The sequence below is a fragment of the Engraulis encrasicolus genome, chromosome 12, assembly GCF_034702125.1.
Source record: "Engraulis encrasicolus isolate BLACKSEA-1 chromosome 12, IST_EnEncr_1.0, whole genome shotgun sequence".
Classification (NCBI taxonomy): Eukaryota; Metazoa; Chordata; class Actinopteri; order Clupeiformes; family Engraulidae; genus Engraulis; species Engraulis encrasicolus.
This window is the reverse complement of record NC_085868.1, coordinates 10,898,833-10,917,559: the sequence shown is the minus strand read 5'-3', so window position 1 is coordinate 10,917,559 and position 18,727 is coordinate 10,898,833. Positions and strand designations below refer to the sequence as shown.

General features: G+C 46.3%; 1 protein-coding gene across 1 annotated transcript in view; it reads left to right on the top strand.

Annotated features, from left to right (window-relative positions):
• Positions 1–18,727, top strand: part of pard3ba (par-3 family cell polarity regulator beta a) — a 343,229-nt gene that overhangs the window by 231,814 nt on the left and 92,688 nt on the right. Inside the window, exon 18 of the mRNA XM_063211618.1 lies at positions 175–340. Within this exon, the coding sequence (XP_063067688.1) occupies positions 175–340 (166 nt within the window). The remainder of the gene's footprint in view (positions 1–174; positions 341–18,727) is intronic.

Sequence of the window (18,727 nt, the reverse complement as noted above, 5' to 3'; positions counted from 1 at the left end):
CTCCCAGCTCACTTCCTGTCTATCCTCCAATTTCCTGTCTCACAAAAAAATACAATAACATCTGAAAAGCCCCCCAAAAAATACTTTAAAAATCATGTAATGTAACGTTTAGCATGCGTTGGTATTAAATCCTCTTCTTCTTTGTCTTCTTCTCCCATTTCCTGTTCCTGTCAGATGACTCTGACGAGAGCTCTGGCAGAGAGACGGCGAACAGCGGCTCCTCCCGCCAGGACCTGGATGAGGTGGGCAAGAAGAAGAAGAAGAAAAAGAAGGAGAAGAAGAGCAAGAGCAAATCGGACGACCCCGACAAGAAGACCAAGAAGAGGTTTGGACTGCTCAGGTAGGATTTATTGGCAAAGAGCAGGATGCACTGTGCATTGTACTGACATGTAACACAAACACACACGCACAAATTCACGCACGTGCACGCACACACACATTCTCTTGATGTCACTCACACACTCACTTCACACCAAGTCTCAATGATGCTATATCAATGTAATTCAATTATTCATTTTGTACAAAGTCCTAGTTACCATTGACAGCTGTGTAGTTATTGTCAATGGCGCTAGCATTTTCTAGCATCATCCTGTGATCTTTATCATTTGTCAAAATCATAGTACTTGTAGCTGTAGCAGATAGTTTCATCCACTTGCAGTTAAGGCGCAAATGCACAGCCATAAACCAAGCTCTGAAACTACGTAGAGCAACCTATGCTAAATCCCCAAAGCAATAAATTCAGAAAGGTAGTGAAATTGCAATCGGCACTGTCAAAATGAATAACGTCTCTATAACACAACCAATGTCCAGCTCCTTGTGATGCACCGTCATAAGTAATCCAGAAAAAAAACGGATGTCACAGCACACTGGTAGACTTAGATTTGTGAATAGTAGTTCACCAAAATAAAACATGGAGCAAATCTAGGCAGTGTGCGGTTATTTATCCTCTTTTTACAGGAACTGGGGCTGTTTAATATGCTAGCAAATGACAATGCTAATAGTATGCACAGGCGAGCCTGTTCGAAAGTGACAAGGTTGATGGCACATTGGAAGATCAGTGGACATTAATGGCCTTGATGGACTGAGCTGTCCTCTTGGACATAGAGAGAGAGAGAGAGAGAGAGCAATCAAGCAAGCAAATTTGGGTGAGGGAGAGGAGTAAAAGATCAAGCAAGCAAGAGAGAGAGAGAGAGAGAGAGAGAGAGAGAGAGAGAGAGAGAGAGAGAGAGAGAGAGAGGTAGAGAATGTGTCTGAGAGAGGGAGAGAGAGAGGGAGAGAGGGAGAGAGAGAGAGAGAGAGAGAGAGAGAGAGAGAGAGAGAGAGAGAGAGAGAGAGATTGTGTGAGTTAGTGTGAGAGAGAGAGAAAGAGAGAGAGAGAGATTGTGTGAGTTAGAGAGAGAGAGAGAGAGAGAGAAAGAGAGAGATTGTGTGAGTTAGTGAGAGAGCAGTATAGTAGCAGAGAGACTGGGTCTGGTTGGTTCGGCCGTGACATTTCGAAATGCACAAATGTCCGCCTGATGATTTCTGATTTGCCCCTCTCTATTCATGCCACTGGCCTCCTCCAGTAGTGGCCTTGATCCCGTTTTTGATTATTTAGATTGGGGAGCGGTGATTGTTCAGAGAGATTGGACCCAGATGCGAGGGAGGGGGGGTGCCCCGGGTGATGACTCGTACGGCTAGCGCATTAGGGACATTTCCACGGCGTGACAGTTCTGATTGGGAGAACTAGCGGACCACACGGGGCAGCAGCCAGACCCAATCAGGGAGAACAGTCAGGTGGAAATGACCTTGGCACAGCGGCGTGGTCGTACATAAGGCACGGATGCCGGCATGCAGGGCCGGCTGACATCTGTGGGGTGGGCCCGGGACAAAGTCAGTTGAAAGGCCCTCATCGACTCAATTCATTTAATGTAATGGGGATGCGATTCTTGGGATTCTGGGCCCCTCATCTACCTGGATTCAGGACAACTGACCCTTATGCCTGCCCCCTCTTGTCGGCGTCCCTGCTTGCTTGCATGCCTGGGATCACGACAACGGCCAGCGGAAAATGGCTCAACATTAAAATGTCCGTTCTGGTTTGGCAAAGAGCAAGATCAATGAGGCTCTTTTTTTCCAGGGTCAGTACAGCCCATGTTATTTGGTCTGTGTTGGGGCAGAGTCACGATGAAGAATCAGCTTATCTTGCTGTACGGTGCCATGCCCTTGTGTACCTTTTGATGATGTGTAAACGCAACAGTTTTATGTCTGGCTGCATGCCGACACATCCTGAAGTGTGATGCATTGGCTCACTGTGTTGACACTAAACATATGCATACCTTGCCCTCTGGTCTTTAATATTAATGCACACACACACACACGCACGCACATGCACACACACACACACACACACACACACACACACACACACACACACACACAGAGCGGTGGCTCATTGGGAATGAACAAAGGGCAACCAGCGCCGTAAGATGGCTGTCTTCCCGGGGTCTGAAGGGATGGACAGATTGACTGATGTCTCGTGTGTCTGCAATGGCCACTTGACTGACAGCGGGGCGTCCGCCGTGACGACTGGGTGGCTGACAGGAAGACACATACACACTTGTGGTGGGCCAGGCAAGGCGATACGGATACGGATACGTCTACACTGCCACCGTGCCGCGTTTGATGTCTGAAGAGAGTGGCTCCCGCTGGGTTCGTTTTACCATACTGAGGCTGGTTATTTCCAGCGCTGTGCACCAGGGATGTAGATAGGTTTTTACTGGGCCTAGGACAAAATCTTCTGAAAAGCCCCCCACCCCCCCAACACACACACACACACACTCAATACATACAATGTAATAAGGGACCACATTCTGGTGGGTGCGCCCTCTCCCACCTGGGCCCGGGACAACTGAGGCCTTTGTCCTCCCCCTTGTAGGCTTCCCTGTTTTGCACCGTGAACACTGCACAACTGTGCACAGTGCAGCCAAAAGCACCACCTCGAGGGCCCCTGATTGTTATCTGTCCATGAAGGAAACTGATCCTGGATCAGGGCTTTCAGCTCTCATTCCAAAGGCCCCCCCCACTCAATACAAACAATGTAATAAGGGACCACATTCTGGTGGGTACGCCCTCTCCCACCTGGGCCCGGGACAACTGAGGCCTTTGTCCCTCCCCCCTGTCGGCTTTCCTGTTCAGCACCGTGAACACTGCACAACTGTGCACAGTAGTGGTGTCAACAATGATCGATCCGGCGATCCAATCCAATGCGGGGCATGGACGATCCAGAATCGATCCGGCAAGTTCCAGAATCGATCCAGCATTTTTTTTAAAGTTTCAATTACTTCCATGGATATTTCGGGAGCAAATGAATGTTAAATTAAATAAAAGCACTTCAAAACATTACAAGACTGATACAGACTGATACAGAAAACAGCCAGTAAATGTTGCTCAGTATCTGATTAAACATTTGCTTTGCTTTCAGTAGAAATGTAATGCATTGCAATGCATTGTATAATTGAATCGGATCGGATCGCATAGCATCGAATCGAATCGAATCAAGCGCTACCTCCCGAATCGTGATCGAATCGGATCGTGAGGGCAGTGCCGATCCACACCACTAGTGCACAGTGCAGCCAAAAGCACCACCGCGAGGGCCCCTGATTGTTATCTGTCCATGAAGGAAACTGATCCTGGATCAGGGCTAGGCGGCTTTCAGCTCTCATTCCAAAGCCCCTTAGAACCAGCCGAGAAATGGACGTTTACGCACGCACGCACGCACGCACACACGCACACACACACACACACACACACACACACACACACACACACACACACACACACACACACACACACACACACACACACACACACACACACACACACACACACACACACACCTTGGAGAAGGAACCTGGTATTATGGTGGACTGTTGGAGAACTTCAACGGCACTTTTAAGCATCCAAGCAGACATCCAACAAAATGTGACTTGACCCAGCCAAAGGCAAGTCATATGGCTTTTGAAAAGAAACAAAAGTAAACACTTCCAGACTTTTACACCAAACGCTTTCACTTTACCAATAGCCTGCTTGTCGTCCTTCCATGACCAACGTTAATGTATCTTGATACACAAGCTCTCGACCGTGATATAATTACAAAGCTGTGAAGTGACTTATTTTTTCACCATGGCAGAAAAAAAACAAACAGAAAAAACAAGAGTTGTGAATTGGGAACACATGGGTGTGACTTTCCCTCCCCATCATCACATTCCCTCCCCATCAGAACAGGAGAGGAGGCAGGCTGTGATTGTCTTGGATCCCCTTTTAAGGGATGTTGCGAGACATTTTGTTCTCGTTAGTCTTGTGACTGAGTGAGACAAGGAGGATAGCAGAACAGGCCCGATCACAGTATTTGAATGGGCAGCTGCTGCCTGCTACACAGTAAATGTTGTGGTGTTAATTCAACACTTAAAGAGTTCATTTAAGTCCAAATAATGTCTAATCAACTCTCTAAGTGTTAAATGAACACTGCAGAATTTATCCATTGTGCGGGACTTAGAAGGCTATTTCCATCAGTCAAAACAATAGGAGACAGCAGACTGGGAGATGTTTCCCTTTTTCTCTCCTCATGGTCTCATGGTCTTTCTTTATCCCGACAACCCAACCAGCTTTGTTCGTTCTTGTTTTGTGCCGCCTTGCTATCAATTTCCCGGTCCTCCATAATGATGAAGTGGATGAGGAAGGACATGGATGGAAAAGACAGCTTTTGTAGTTAGGTTTGAATCATGTGGGCTATTTCGGTAATGCTCCCCCTCTAAATGTGTATGGGCTGTGTTCGTCAAACTGCTTTTGACAAGACTTGCATGTATGTCATAACGCTAAAAAGAAAGCCAGGGCTCGGTCGACTTGTGACGGCTGTTCCTGTAATATCACTTGTGGAAGTGCGGTGTTCTGTCTTTTGTTTGAGAAGCAGGACTGGACACACTCACTCTTTCTTTCTTTCTCCCTCTTTCTCTCTCTCTCCCTCTTTCTCTCTCTCTCTCCCTCCCTCCCTCTCTCTCTCCCTCTCTTTCCGTCCATTAGTCTACCACATCCCACTCCAGCCCTCTCAATCTCATTCTGCCTGGCCTCACCATGGCAACAACTGCCCACTTTTGGTCGAAAATGGCTGCCTTGCTTTTCGGCATAGCCTCTCTCTTCTCTCATCTAGACCCAAAAGCCCCCCCACCGTCACCAACACCAACCGCCAAACCCCACCACACTCTCCACCACACTACCATCCCATCCACCTCTCTTTTTTTTCGAGTCGGAGTTGGCCCATTGATGTTGTGATCAGCCAAAGCCTGTTCCCTGTAGGCAAACCTCGTCCCAGAACTGCGCTAGATTCAGAGATTACACAGCGAAGTGGGAGGAGGACACAGATACAGTCATTACATCCCGATAATGGAGGAAAAATACCCCAGTGGCCATTTTTTCCCCTCAGTACCCACCGACTCTCTGTGTATCCCCGCCATCTGTTTAAAGAAAAAGGAAAAAGAAGAGGGAAAAGTTCTCTCTGCTGCTCTGCTGGGACTTAAAGCCTGTGGGCTTGGTGAAGAGTCTTTGGAACTATCTGCGATCTATACCATTTAATGCTACATTAAAGCCATTATGCTCTCTGCTCTATGCTGGTGGATGTATTCTACGTGCATGACATATGTGGAATATATGTTCCAATGAGGCAGGCGCTGAATTAATGGGGTTTACAGGAAGACGGTACATGTGTAGAATGTATAGATCTGCTGATGAGTTTCGAGATACGAGGGAAAGAGAGTATGCCCTTCAGTAATGCAATTCGGAAAGGTTTTCAGTGCCATTAAGGCAATGCATTGCCATAAATGGCAACATGGTTATGGTCGTTAGTCAGGATCAACACAAAGTGGCCTGAGTTGCCTTGGAGATAGGAATAGGACAAACTTGGTGTATGAGAGGTCAGGTGAGTTGAAACTGTAGTGTGAAGAGTTAAGGGTTTAACATTTTGGGTGAGAATGTTGACTTTCCAAAGTGCAATTTTAACATTTTCTGATTTCCAGAAGACATGCTATTTCATATTTTGAAACAACATATTAATTGAACTCTGAAGAGAGTGTAAATACTATGAAAATCTATGAAGAGTTCAAACCAACACTATGGGGGTCAATTAAAGTCTAGGCTTTTTGCTGTGTGTGTGGGTCTGTGTTACTAACCCTGTGGTGACTTTGAACTTTCCCCGTCCTCTCTCCTCTTCCGTTTCCTCTCCTATCCTCTCTTCCCTCTCCTCTCCTCTTCTGTTTCCTCTCCTGTTTCTTCCCACTCTGCAAGACGGCAGTCAGCCAGGGCCTCTGGCGATTAAGTCAGTGCCATCTTGCCAGAGGATTTGTGGACATGAAAGCCCCCCTTCTCTGATCCTCTGTTTACAAATCTGCCGCTCACCATTTCCCATCCATCCGATGTCCGGATCTGAGCGGGCGAAAGATTACTCCGCAAACCCAAGCCCATTAGCCTGTCCTCGTTCCGGTCGCATCACCAAAAAACACCCCCCCTCTCTTTCTCCCTCCCCCCGAAAAACCAAACCGCCGCTGCCGACTCTGACTTGGCATGGTGCTGGCAAACGAAAGATGCGTCCGGCAAAAAAGCAGCAGCCGTCTCTCGTCTCTCTGTCAAGAGGGATAAAATGTCAGGGTTGCACTGCGCTGTTTACTCCAAGAGAGAGCTCGGGACTTGACAGTAATCTGTGATGGGCTGAAATGGAGATTATTCATTAATTTGCTTAATTTTTTTCCCCCATGGTTAACGAGCGTGAGCAAACGGATGTAAACATGTCGGACTGAGCTGGAGTTGTTTGGAAGAGAAGATTTAACACGGTGACACAGCAAAGCCTTAGTTTCTGAATGTTTTGAAAGCCAGCATTTGGATACCAAAACATACCGCCATTTTTGAAGCTGGAATAGCGTTTGTCCATTTTGCTTGGTGTCCACAGTGAGCAATTGGTCTCGGTTTAGAAACTGTGCCTAATGCAACTCATTTTCTCATTGTTTCATGTGGGTTGTCATGAGTAAACTCTTGCTAACACTTGATGTAGGGTGTGTGAGTTACTGTAGTTATTTCTCTGCAGTCAACACTGTATTCGACTCAGATCAAGTGTTTCAGAGACTCCCTGTATTCATATAGCTGTTTTTCCTGACGAATGAAGTAAAATAAGTTGGGGCATTCCCCAAAGCTGTTCTGCTGTACTCATCGCAACCCTATAATGTAAATCCTTCCACCTCAGGAATGCATGTACAGTCTTTTTTCCCTCTCATTCTGGAATCCTTTAAATCTTTGAGAGGTGTACCAAACATGCAACCCTAGAGTAAGTGTTTTTTTTCTTCATGGAATTTCTCCAGGTGCCTATGTCTTCCCATCTCTGGGAGTTACACCCAACACCCAAAACTATACTGCACTTGTTTTTTCCCTCTGCAATCTATCCAGGTGCCTGTGTCTTTTATGGCACTTCTGAGAGAGGCATGAGCAGGAATCAAGTGTAGCTGGGATTTACGCAGCCCATTAAATTGAGGGCCCCATAACGACCTCCCTGGACGCCAGGCACCTAATGAACACAATGGGTACAAAAAAGGGGCTCAACACCATGACGGGGTCATGCATTTATACATGCGTGTTGAAATGTGCCCTTGGACTTTTTTTTCCACCCACATGCATAGTCTGGAGAATAGATCTTAACCCTATTCAGACTGGGCTTTTTTGGCATTCCTGGGCCTGGGGGGGGGGCTCTTTTGACCCCGGCTCATAACTCATGAACGGAATGCGGTATGACCACTAAACTTTAGGGAGATGATCTACATATAGACATCTATGAATGACATAATTTTTGTGTCATTATCTGGTATTATGACGTCATTATGACATCATCTGATTATAATGCCCAAAATCTCGCCATAATGTATTGTCCATCAAAATTTAGGTAATGGACTTAACTTTTAATGATTATATGCTTCAGACCACTTTAATACTCACAAAGCTGTCTGATGCTAATGGAAATAACAAAAAAAATATGAAAAAGGAACAATGATGAGAGTTAGATCAGTGATTTTCGGTCAGACATACCTGTCAGAAGACCGTTGCCATGGCAACGCCAAAAATGATCAAAATAATCTTTTGGTACTAAACAGTAGCCAACTAAATTTTAGGAAAAGTCACCAAGTTTCGTAGTCATAGCTTAAGTCGTTAAGGAATTATACGACATCAAAGTTGGTGCGGGCACTTTGGATAGGGTTAAAGGGACACTGTGTGAGATTTTTAGTTGTTTATTTCCAGAATGCATGCTACCCATTCACTAATGTTACCTTTTTCATGAATATTTACCACCACCATGAAATTGTAAGTATTCATTATGACTGGAAAATTTGCACTTTTCATACTTTCACACTTCTCCATGGTCTGCCATTTTGAATTTCCAGAAATGGCCATTTTTAGCTGTAAAACTCACTGTACTTGGGCCATACTAGTTTATTTCTTAGTAAACTTTCATAAAAAGATCAAATTTGGAAATAGGCAACCCAGTTTCAATGAGCAGCATAGTTGCAGTACCTTTTTTGACCATTTCCTGCACAGTGTCCCTTTAATGCCATGGGTGTAGATGGCAGCCTATGTGGGGGTGTAGATGAATATGTAGACTGGAAAGATTTGCTCAGAGTTCTTGGAGACTTGGATATTTGCCTCATACAGTTGGTTGTTTGGCAGATATCTGTCCAGTCTTGACAAGTTTGGCTTAGGTTGGTCATTACATGGGTACATGAGTCATATAAACAGAAACATGGATGTGTGTAAATATAGCTAATATGGAAATGATCGGTGGGCTGGCCGCACAGCCTATGAGGGTTGATGTGCAGACAAACATGTGCACATATTTTTAAACTTGCATACAAACACATGCACAGCAACCCACGCACGCACGCGCACTTGCACTTGCACTTGCACTTGCACTCGCGTGCACACACACACACACACACACACACACACACACACACACACACACACACACACACACACACACACACACACACACACACACACACACACACACACACACACACACACACACACACACACACACACACACACACACACAAACACACACCACAAATCCACAAATATTCACCACACTGTACATGATGATGCCCCATTTTTAAGCCGGTGTAATTTTATTTTGAGCATGACATTTAAAGCTGCGCACATCATGTCATTGTACCCCCCCCCCACACACACACACACACATCCCACTCCCACATTTGGTTGGAGAGGATAAAGCCGTCTCCACTATCACCATACACAGGCTGCCGGAGAAGTTGCTTATTTATTTATATCCCTCAAATTGGGACTCATTTTTTCGTGACGAGTTCCTAATTTGTTTGTGTTGATGTGTTTTGTCAATCAAGCGTTGCATGAAAAAAAAGAGGGAGGGAGCGGATTTGAGGGAAAAAGAGAAAGAGAAGGGTGAAAAAAACCTAATGAATATTAATGTGCATCAGTCTTGACTGTTCTCTGTGTCCCTGGTGTGACTGTCAAGAGGGACGCCTTCCTTCCTTCACCAGAGGGATTTCTCAGTCCTCTGCAGCTCCTCCACCACTGCTACTGGAGGCCAAGAGAAGGCTGTGGTTCAATCAGAGGCTCCAGTTGATGACGGAGAGTGGAGAGTGGAGAGAGTGAGGCAGTTCTCATTTCATCATAGTCTGGAGAATGGGAGCTCCAGTCTAGAGCTGAGTTGTGGGATTTCAGAGTCTCCTCCTCGGCCCTCCCCCTCAAGAGACAAACTGGGTATTGTTGTTGGATTTGTTTGTCTGTCTCTTTTTCTGCCCATGGGTGTTGTTGGAACTACATTAAAACGGCTGAAGGGATCTTTTTTCCCTGGAAAGATTGACAATGACCTCTAGATGACCTTTGGGTCAAGGTCAAAGTCACCATAAAGGTCAAAACAAGGTTCCTCTGATGGGGGATTTGTGGTGACTGGCAGCATCTCATTTTGTAGTTCATGATGAGGATGACCTCATTTTTGGGGTTTTGGGGTGCTTTGGGGTTCCTGATCATCGATCAATATCCATGTCCTGTATACAATATTGCAAGTAAAACATTGACTGATCATTTATGCATACAAAAACAATTCCCTATACAAATTCAAATGCATTATATGGCCGAAAAAAGTTGGCCTAACTGCACAGTGTTGCCCTGAGGCAACAAACAAAAATATAAAGTTTTAACATATAAATAAAATCAAGTATTAAAACAACCCACAAAGCTTCCCTGTATATTTCTGCACATGGACATATTAGAAAGTTATTCAATTTAAACATGTTAAAAAGTACGGTAAATACAATTTTACCAATCGGTGGGCATGTGTAACATGCGGCCTGGCCTCCAGAGAGTGCTGTCCCATCCTCACACAAAAGCCCAAACCCAATTCAAATCATCATTTGATTGGACAGAGATGTCTCAGGTGTTAGTTTTGAAAAAAATAATTGACATATATTTTTTAAAGAGCCAGTCTGGGAGTCAAAATGTAATTTGTTGCCTCAAAGCCACGTTATGCAGTAAAGGATTAACTTTGCTCAACTTGACCTAGTTCAATTTCAGGTTGAATTTGGGTCAAGGTCGGCATTGAGGTCAAAGTAGGCAGCTGGGGAAGAGAGCCTGTTGTCCCTGTCAACATTTCTTCTTCGGCCGAGTTCTCGGTTCATCATAACCTTGAAATTAGAGGGCCTTGGATTTCCTCCAGTCAAGGCAATGCTACACTCTAGGTCTACAGTTTGAAATACTTGTAGGTCGAGATGACATTGCAATAGTTTCTTAGACAGCGGAAGATGGATGTCAGTAATTGTGCTGCGCTAGACCCTGCCCGGGTCTAAAGACTGTTATCTTGAAGATTACTCATCTGTCTGTCAGTCACATTACGGATGAGCCTTGCTATTTACGAATACTCTGCTGTGGGGACGATGGAACTTGTCATATGAGAAGGCTTAAAAAAATCCTCTCTGGCATGTTCACAGTCCCGACAATTAATCCGTCACAGATTGCCTTTCTATTCTTCATACACTGTAAGACAATGCCTTGTAATATGACATGAGAATTATATCTTTGACTGTTCCAAGTCAATCATATTGGTTTCTCTGACAATCTCGTCTGAACTTCCTATTCTTCATACAAAATTCATATCACATTCTCCTTCCACAAATAAATGTTGGCATCATTTTTTCCCTTTTCAAAGAACACAGAAACTTGGTTTGACCTTATCGTCTTATCTAGAATTATTTAGCCTTTGACCTTATCGTCCGTGTATGCATGCATGTATGTAAGGATGTTGTCAACTTCCACATGTGATTTAAAATCAAGAGTTTCATTTGCTGTGTAGCAACAGGCGTGTGTGTACTGTACGCCTGTGTTTCCTGAGTAAGGCACAGCATCTGCATGTTAAACGCCTGCCCGAACGACCATGTGTGCATGCTAATAATGCAAGAGCGTCTTCATACACGGAGTGACTAAATGACAACGGGCGCTAAAGGGCACGTCATATTTCGACGATACGGTCAGAAACTGTTGACTCGGCCCCTTGCTGTGCCGTGACTGTGTGGGGCCTTGGCTTCTCTCTCTCTCCGCCCGACGCGGATGCGACGTGGCCGTGACTTCGACGTGTGATTGATGAGGCCCATCCGGCAGCCACCCCTGCCACCGAGCGGCTTTCTTCCGGGAAAGGTTAAGTGGCTCTTAGGCCCCACAGGGCCACCAGCGAGTAGGGGAGTGGAGGCGACACATTAACCTTTCCCTGCTCAGCGCTAGCCTAATCCATATCTACCGATCGGCACTGGGCGAATAAAAAAGGCTGCTTAGTTTTTAACCACCAGACACTGGCTTGGCTTGGATTTCTGTGTGCTTTTCTTTCTGGTCTTCCTTCCTGTTGTGTCGGGGGTCTTCATACTGTGTAGCATACTGTAGCTGCTTTTCTGGAACCATCGGTGTGTTGGCCGACTGGGCTATTTTTTGAAGATACTTATTCACAAAAATGCACCCCTGGAGGAGGTGGTGTTATCTCTACTTGTATCTCATGTCTCTGTCTCTGTCTCTCTGTCTCTCTCTCTCTCTCTCTCTCTCTCTCTCTCTCTCTCTCTGTCTCTGTCTCTCTGTCTCTCTCTCTCTCTCTCTCTCTCTCTCTCTCTCTGTGTTTTTTTGCTGTCTGAGTAGTGAATGATGGGTATGGTGGGGGCTGGGGAGAGAAGACTGATTGGTCTAGCACAACAAAGGCACAACATTGTCACATAAGTGTTCATTGATTGTGTCCGGTGTTTAATGCACACTGGGAAGCCACGCAAATTCTCTCTCTCTCTCTCTCTCTCTCTCTCTCTCTCTCTCTCTCTCTCTCTCTCTCTCTCTCTCTCTCTCTCTCTCTCTCTCTCTCTCTCTCTCTCTCTCTCTCTCTCTCAGGCAGCTCTTTCAAACCCTGCTCACTTTTAGAAACTTTTGAAGTTTTTTAAAAGTCTAGTTACTGTAGCCTGCGGGGAGATTTTAAAAAGAAAAAAAAAGCCCCTCAGCACAGTCACATTTTAGGTCTGAATAACCATGAGGAGAACGGCTCGGCTTTCCACCACCATCATCTACTTCGCTCCTAATTATTTATGAAACGAAAGCGAGTTGAATAGCTGTATTAAATATGTACAATGGGAAATTATCCCAGTCAGCTTTGGAAGGAGTCAAAGTGGCCTAAATTGATAGTGAGGGCGTCTGCCTCTGCCTCTTAATTATCTCATCTGCCCGTGATTGTGGACTACTAATGTGGACTGATTAGGAAATAAAATGCAGCAATAGCAGAATGTATATGAGGGAATAAGGGGAGAAATGCATTTAATTAGTCCCAGAACGAAGGAGGGATAGTTCATTACTGTTTAATTATAGACACACACCACACATGCGCGCACACACCACACGCATGCTCGCTCTCTCATTCTATCACACACACACACACACACACACACACACACACACACACACACACACACACACACACACACACACACACACACACACACACACACACACACACACACACACCACACACAACACACACACCACACACACGCAAACTCTGGTTGGAAGTCTGTACATCATGAAGGCTTTCGTCTGGTCTGATTGAGTCAGAACAGAGCTGTCATGTACCATGTTGGTCAAATCACTCTCTCATACCATGTTGGCCAAATCACTATGTGCATGTGTAATGTGTTGCGCTATGCAAGTTATGTGTGGCGTTTGTATAAATATAGTTTAATCGTCTATAGAATGTGAATGTAATATCTCCATAGTGCTCTATCTGCATATTTTCCATGGGGTTGTCACTACATTCCCTCTACACTTTTACCCCAAGGACATGTGTGGTGACACTTAAAGTGTGATGAGCATAGGTGATGAAATAGGTGTGTGTGTGTGCGCGCGTGATTGCGCGTGGGGGTGTGTGCGTGCGCGTGCGTGTGCGTGTGCGTGTGCGTGTGCGTGTGCGTGTGCGTGTGCGTGCGTGTGTGTGGCTTGATGGTAGTCTTAAAGTAGTAGACTCTAGACATGCTGTGTGTGTGTGTGTGTGTGTGTGTGTGCGTGTGCGTGTGCGTGTGCGTGTGTGTGTGTGTGTGTGTGTGTGTGTGTGTGTGTGTGTGTGTGTGTGTGTGTGTGTGTGTGTGTGTGTGTGTGTGTGTGTGTGTGTGTGTGTGTGTGTGTGTGTGTGTGTGTGTGTGCGCGCATGTTTTTGCCCTGGCATAGCTGGTATGCGGTCTCTTATTTCCCTATGTCTGCCTGCAGGACTATTTGGAGAAACCCGTGATGTGTTTCTTTCCATATTAAAGTGCCTCTCCTTATTGTTCTTCTTTTCTTTTTTCCCCCTCCATTTTGCCGAGCCTCTCCACACTCGTCTTTTTATGAAATTCAATCAAGAGTCCTCACCTGCCGCCAAGGGTTGGATTTGGAGAGCTAATCCCTTTTTTCTTTCTGCTTCTCAGATCTACAGGCTAATTACCGCTTCTTCATTTAAACCTCTTTCCCTCTCTCATTCTCTCGTTCTCTCGCTCTCTCTGTCTCTGTCTCTCTCTCTCTCTCTCTCTCTCTCTCTCTCTCTCTCTCTCTCTCTCTCTCTCTCTCTCTCTCTCTGTATATCTGTATATCTCTTGCTCTCCCTCTCTCTCTCGCTGGCAATCACACGCTCAGAAGTTCTCACCACTTGCAATACCAACTCTTTCTTTCCCCCCATTGAGATCGCTAAGCTATAAATACAGACCAATCTAATAATGTTGATAGCATTTCTACGGCTAGATTAAGTGAGCTTGCTGCCTCTGCAAACCGTTGCATTGCTTATATTTTCCTAAGCTACTTATTCTCCCAGACATGCCTTGGGAGTTGCACGCTCGCTCGCTCGCTCGCTCTCACTCTCTCTCCCTCTCCCTTCTATGTCTCCTCTCTCTCTTTCCCTCTCTTTGCCTCACTCTCTCTCCCTTTATTGCTCTGCCTCGCTCTCTCTTTTTCTCCCTCTGTCTCTTTCTCCTCTCCCTCTCTCTTTGCCTCCCTCTCCCTTTCTCTCTCCCCCTCTCTCTCTCTATCGCTCTCCCTCGCTCTCTCTCCCTCTGTCTCTTTCTCCTCTCCCTCTCTATTTGCCTCCCTCTCCCCCCTCTCTCTCTCTATCGCTCTCCCTCGCTCTCTCTCTCCCTCTGTCTCTTTCTCCTCTCCCTCTCTCTTTGCCTCCCTCTCCCTCTCCCCCCCCCTCTCTCTCTCCATCGCTCTCCCTCGCTCTCTCTCTCCCTCTGTCTCTTTCTCCTCTCCCTCTCTCTTTGCCTCCCTCTCTCTATCGCTCTCCCTCTCTCTCTCTCTCCCTCTGTCTCTTTCTCCTCTCCCTCCCTCGCTCAACACTCCTCTCCCTAGCTACTTTTAGGAGTCTTTTTTTAGTTGAATGGTTATTTATCTGGTATTATAACAAAGCAGTGGAAATAAACCCTCTCCCGGCTTTATCCTCTTCTATCCCTCCGACTGTCAGAATTTGTTGCATGTGTGTACATGCGAGATAGGGTCTGCCTTTGGTGTGTGTGCGCGTGTGCACGTGTGTGTGTGTGTGTGTGTGTGTGTGTGTGTGTGTGTGTGTGTGTGTGTGTGCGTGCGCACGTGCACATGTGTGTGTGCACATGCGTGCGTGTGTGTGCGTGTGTGTGTGTGTGTGTGTGTGTGTGTGTGTGTATTGGTATATTGTGTGTGTACAGTTCAGGTAAAAATGAAGTTTGAATGTGTGCTACCAATACATTGACAGATGTACTGTGTGTGTGTGTGTGTGTGTGTGTGTGTGTGTGTGTGTGTGTGTGTGTGTGTGTGTGTGTGTGTGTGTGTGTGTGTGTGTGTGTGTGTGTGTGTGTGTGTGTGTGTGTGTGTGTGTGTGTGTGTGTTTGAGAGAGGGAGAGAGACAGAAAGAAAGAAAGAAAGAAAGAAAGAGAGAGCATGGGAGAATACATGTAAAAGAAAGGGAGCACAATCAACACTATTGCCGCTAGAGAACTACCTGTCCAGGTGACAGACTCATTACCCAATGCTAACTATCCTACGGGGACCCACAACACACAAGAGCAAATGCAACCATTTGTACTCGCATCACGTTATGCACACCCACACCCATACATGCATACATACACACCAAAACAGCAGTCAGCTCCCTTCTGAACATTCACACACACACACACACACACACACACACACACACACACACACACACACACACACACACACACACACACACACACACACACACACACACACACACACACACACACACACACACACACACAGAGTCTTCGTCTGTTCCTCTGGGTTCTGTATAATGAGCGTCCCTTAGCTTCCAGAACGTCTCTCCCGCCCATTTTTTTCCTCGTTCCCGTTTCTAGCGCTGCCAAACAAAAGCTGTGTTTTATTTCACTCGGATGCCACCCAGGTGAACTCTCTTGCAAAGACGGAGCCCGGCGAGAATAAACACAGATGAGGGGGTGGTGGTGGGAGGATGGACTCGAGGGAGGCCATCGCACGTTTGTTGCGGTGAGACAACTGTGCCCGGGAAAGCTAATTTTAGTTATAACAGTCATGCGCTAGACAGTGCAATAGAGCTATGCTGCGCTAATGGGAAGCCAAGAAAGGTTAGCGTTAGCGGCGAGTGGTTGTGAATCTAAATCTCGTTGCTTCTCTTAGTTGTCTCAGACGGTGGCAGGAGGTAATGGGAGTCGGAAGAGGTTAGCCTCGGGAGCAGCGGCGCTAAGTCTGGGCTAATGTCCGCGTCTGAGTCCTTTTCATGGACCGTGTCAAAGGCTAATGTGGGTCTCTGAAGGTTAGCGCCAAGGCTAGTTCAAGCCACAGCCAAAGTCACTGTCAGAAGGGTTTTTTGTCATGACCTATCGACGTGTATTTTGCTGCTTACATTTCCCAACATGAAAAAGTCCAGTCCTGCAATTTAGACAAAGAGTCTGTTCAATACTCTCTCTCTCCCTCTCCCTCTTTGCGACGAGTCATACATAGTTGCATTTAGCATTAATTTGTAATTGTGGCTTTTCAGCAGATCTGGTACACCCACTCATGGCCACACTGTACCATTATTAGATCCATATAAATGATGTATACGCAGCAGCAGCGTGTATTGAAGGAACTCAATGTGGCCCATAATGAAAGCCCATTTTGAAAAGCGGAAAGGGAAAAAAAATCACTTAGCCTAATTGATTGGCTCTTTCAAGTACCTGCGACCAATGCCCATGGCGTACAGTAGCCATGGCAACAGGCTGCCAGGCTTCCCGCTTCTCCTCCCACTGTGGATCCAGTTAGGCTTCCTGTCTGTGTTCTCTGTCTATGTCTGTGTCTCTGTCTACTGTGTCGTGTTGTCGTCAGCGCCATCGTTGGGGAAAAGGTCAGGGGGACTGACACCGACTCGACCGTTTTGATCCTGCGGGGAAGAGATAGCTCATTAGAGTGCCCTGATGTGCTGCAGGGGACACTGGAAATCTGCCTGATGCTCCCCCCCCAAACCCCATCACCCCCATCTATCTCTCTCTTTCTTTCTCTCTTTCTCCATTTTCCACTTTCTTCTTTTCTTCAACAACCCCCCCCCCCCGCATTCCACGCTCTTCCCTATTCTTTGCTTCTCTCAAGCCCCCTTTGAAGTCGCCATAGGTCGAGGGGATAACGAAGGCATTGAGCTGGGGGTGTTGGCTGGCTGGTATATACCACTACTACCACCACTACTCCACAGTCCACCATAGCCTCACATAGCCCTCTCTTCCAACCGTATAATACCAGGCAAAACAGACAGTCTCAGTTCCGCTGCCCCGGGTGACCGCGGAGCTGAGGAACATGTCAATCACTGAAAGGAATTATTGATTGGTGAAGTTTGCCCGTCCAAACATCACAGTGGACTTACGGTATCCCCCTGGGTATGTACACAAAGCCTGTATGTGCCCTACAGCACACATGTGGGCATCGAGGGGCTCGAATAATGACTTTTTGAACGAGAAGATGTGGAAGGAGATGGGAAGGATGTTTTGGTTTAGAGTACAGTCTCCTCGTCCTTTCTATGACTTGTCTGATCGCTGGAAGCACTTGCTAGATTCACACATCCCACAGATTAGCCTATGAAGCGGCATGTCTGTGGACTAGCCTTTTGGTAGCACTCTTGCTGTCTAGCTTAGCAGTGGTCCCTGTCATGGGTGCTGGATGGGGGGGAAATGATGCTTTCTTGAATCACGGCATACAGTGTGCTTGTTCACTGTGGCGTGTTTTGATTCAGGGGGGTGACGGGGAGTGGGGGATTGGGATTTTCCCTTCATTTTGCATGGTGGCACTTTATAAAGGTTCTCTTTGTCTGCAGACATGGGTTGGCTACGCTCCTTCCCTGTCCAGTGTTAAGGATTTGATTTCAGCACAGTTTCGGCTGTTGCTGGGGCTTTCCAACTGTCCAAAGAGCGGCGAAGGGAAAGTGATTTGTGTGTGTGTGCGTGTGTGTGTGTGTGTGTGTGTGTGTGTGTGTGTGTGTGTGTGTGTGTGTGTGTGTGTGTGTGTGTGTGTGTGTGTGTGTGTGTGTGTGTGTGTGTGTGTGTGTGTGTGTGTGTGTGTGTGTGTGTGTGTGTGTGTGTGTGTGTGTGTGTGTGTGTGTGCAATAATGACGAAGACTAAAAATTACCGCATTAGTTTCATTAGCATTAGTTTCATTCATAACAAATGGACAGTGCTGCTGATTGAGAATATTAAGTCAATAAATTACAACGGGGAATGCAGAAACTCTAGGGGGGCTTGTTCCGTGCCTGTCTTGGTTAAATTGGTCAGCTTCTTTTTCATATCAGCCATCCCCAGCAGCAGGGTTGCCAGATGAGGCTGATGATTTCCAGCCCAAAAATACTCAAAACCCGCCTGGAAGCACTAAATCCCGCCCAATTCTATTGATTGCTATGGCAAAAATTGGGCGGGTTTTTCTGCTAAATGCCATTTTTAGCCGCACACGGCCATCCTAAGCAGCCCAATTGGGCGGGAAACCGCCGAATCTGGCAACACTGCCCAGCAGCAGTAAAAACGGATAGTAAGGAGCTCGTATTAACTGGCATTAGACTTCAGCCTCGCTGCTATTTTAATATCCTCTTTCTGTTTTCTTTTTCATTTTGCCAGTGTATGTGAAGGGATTTGTGCATATATGGGGGTGTGCATG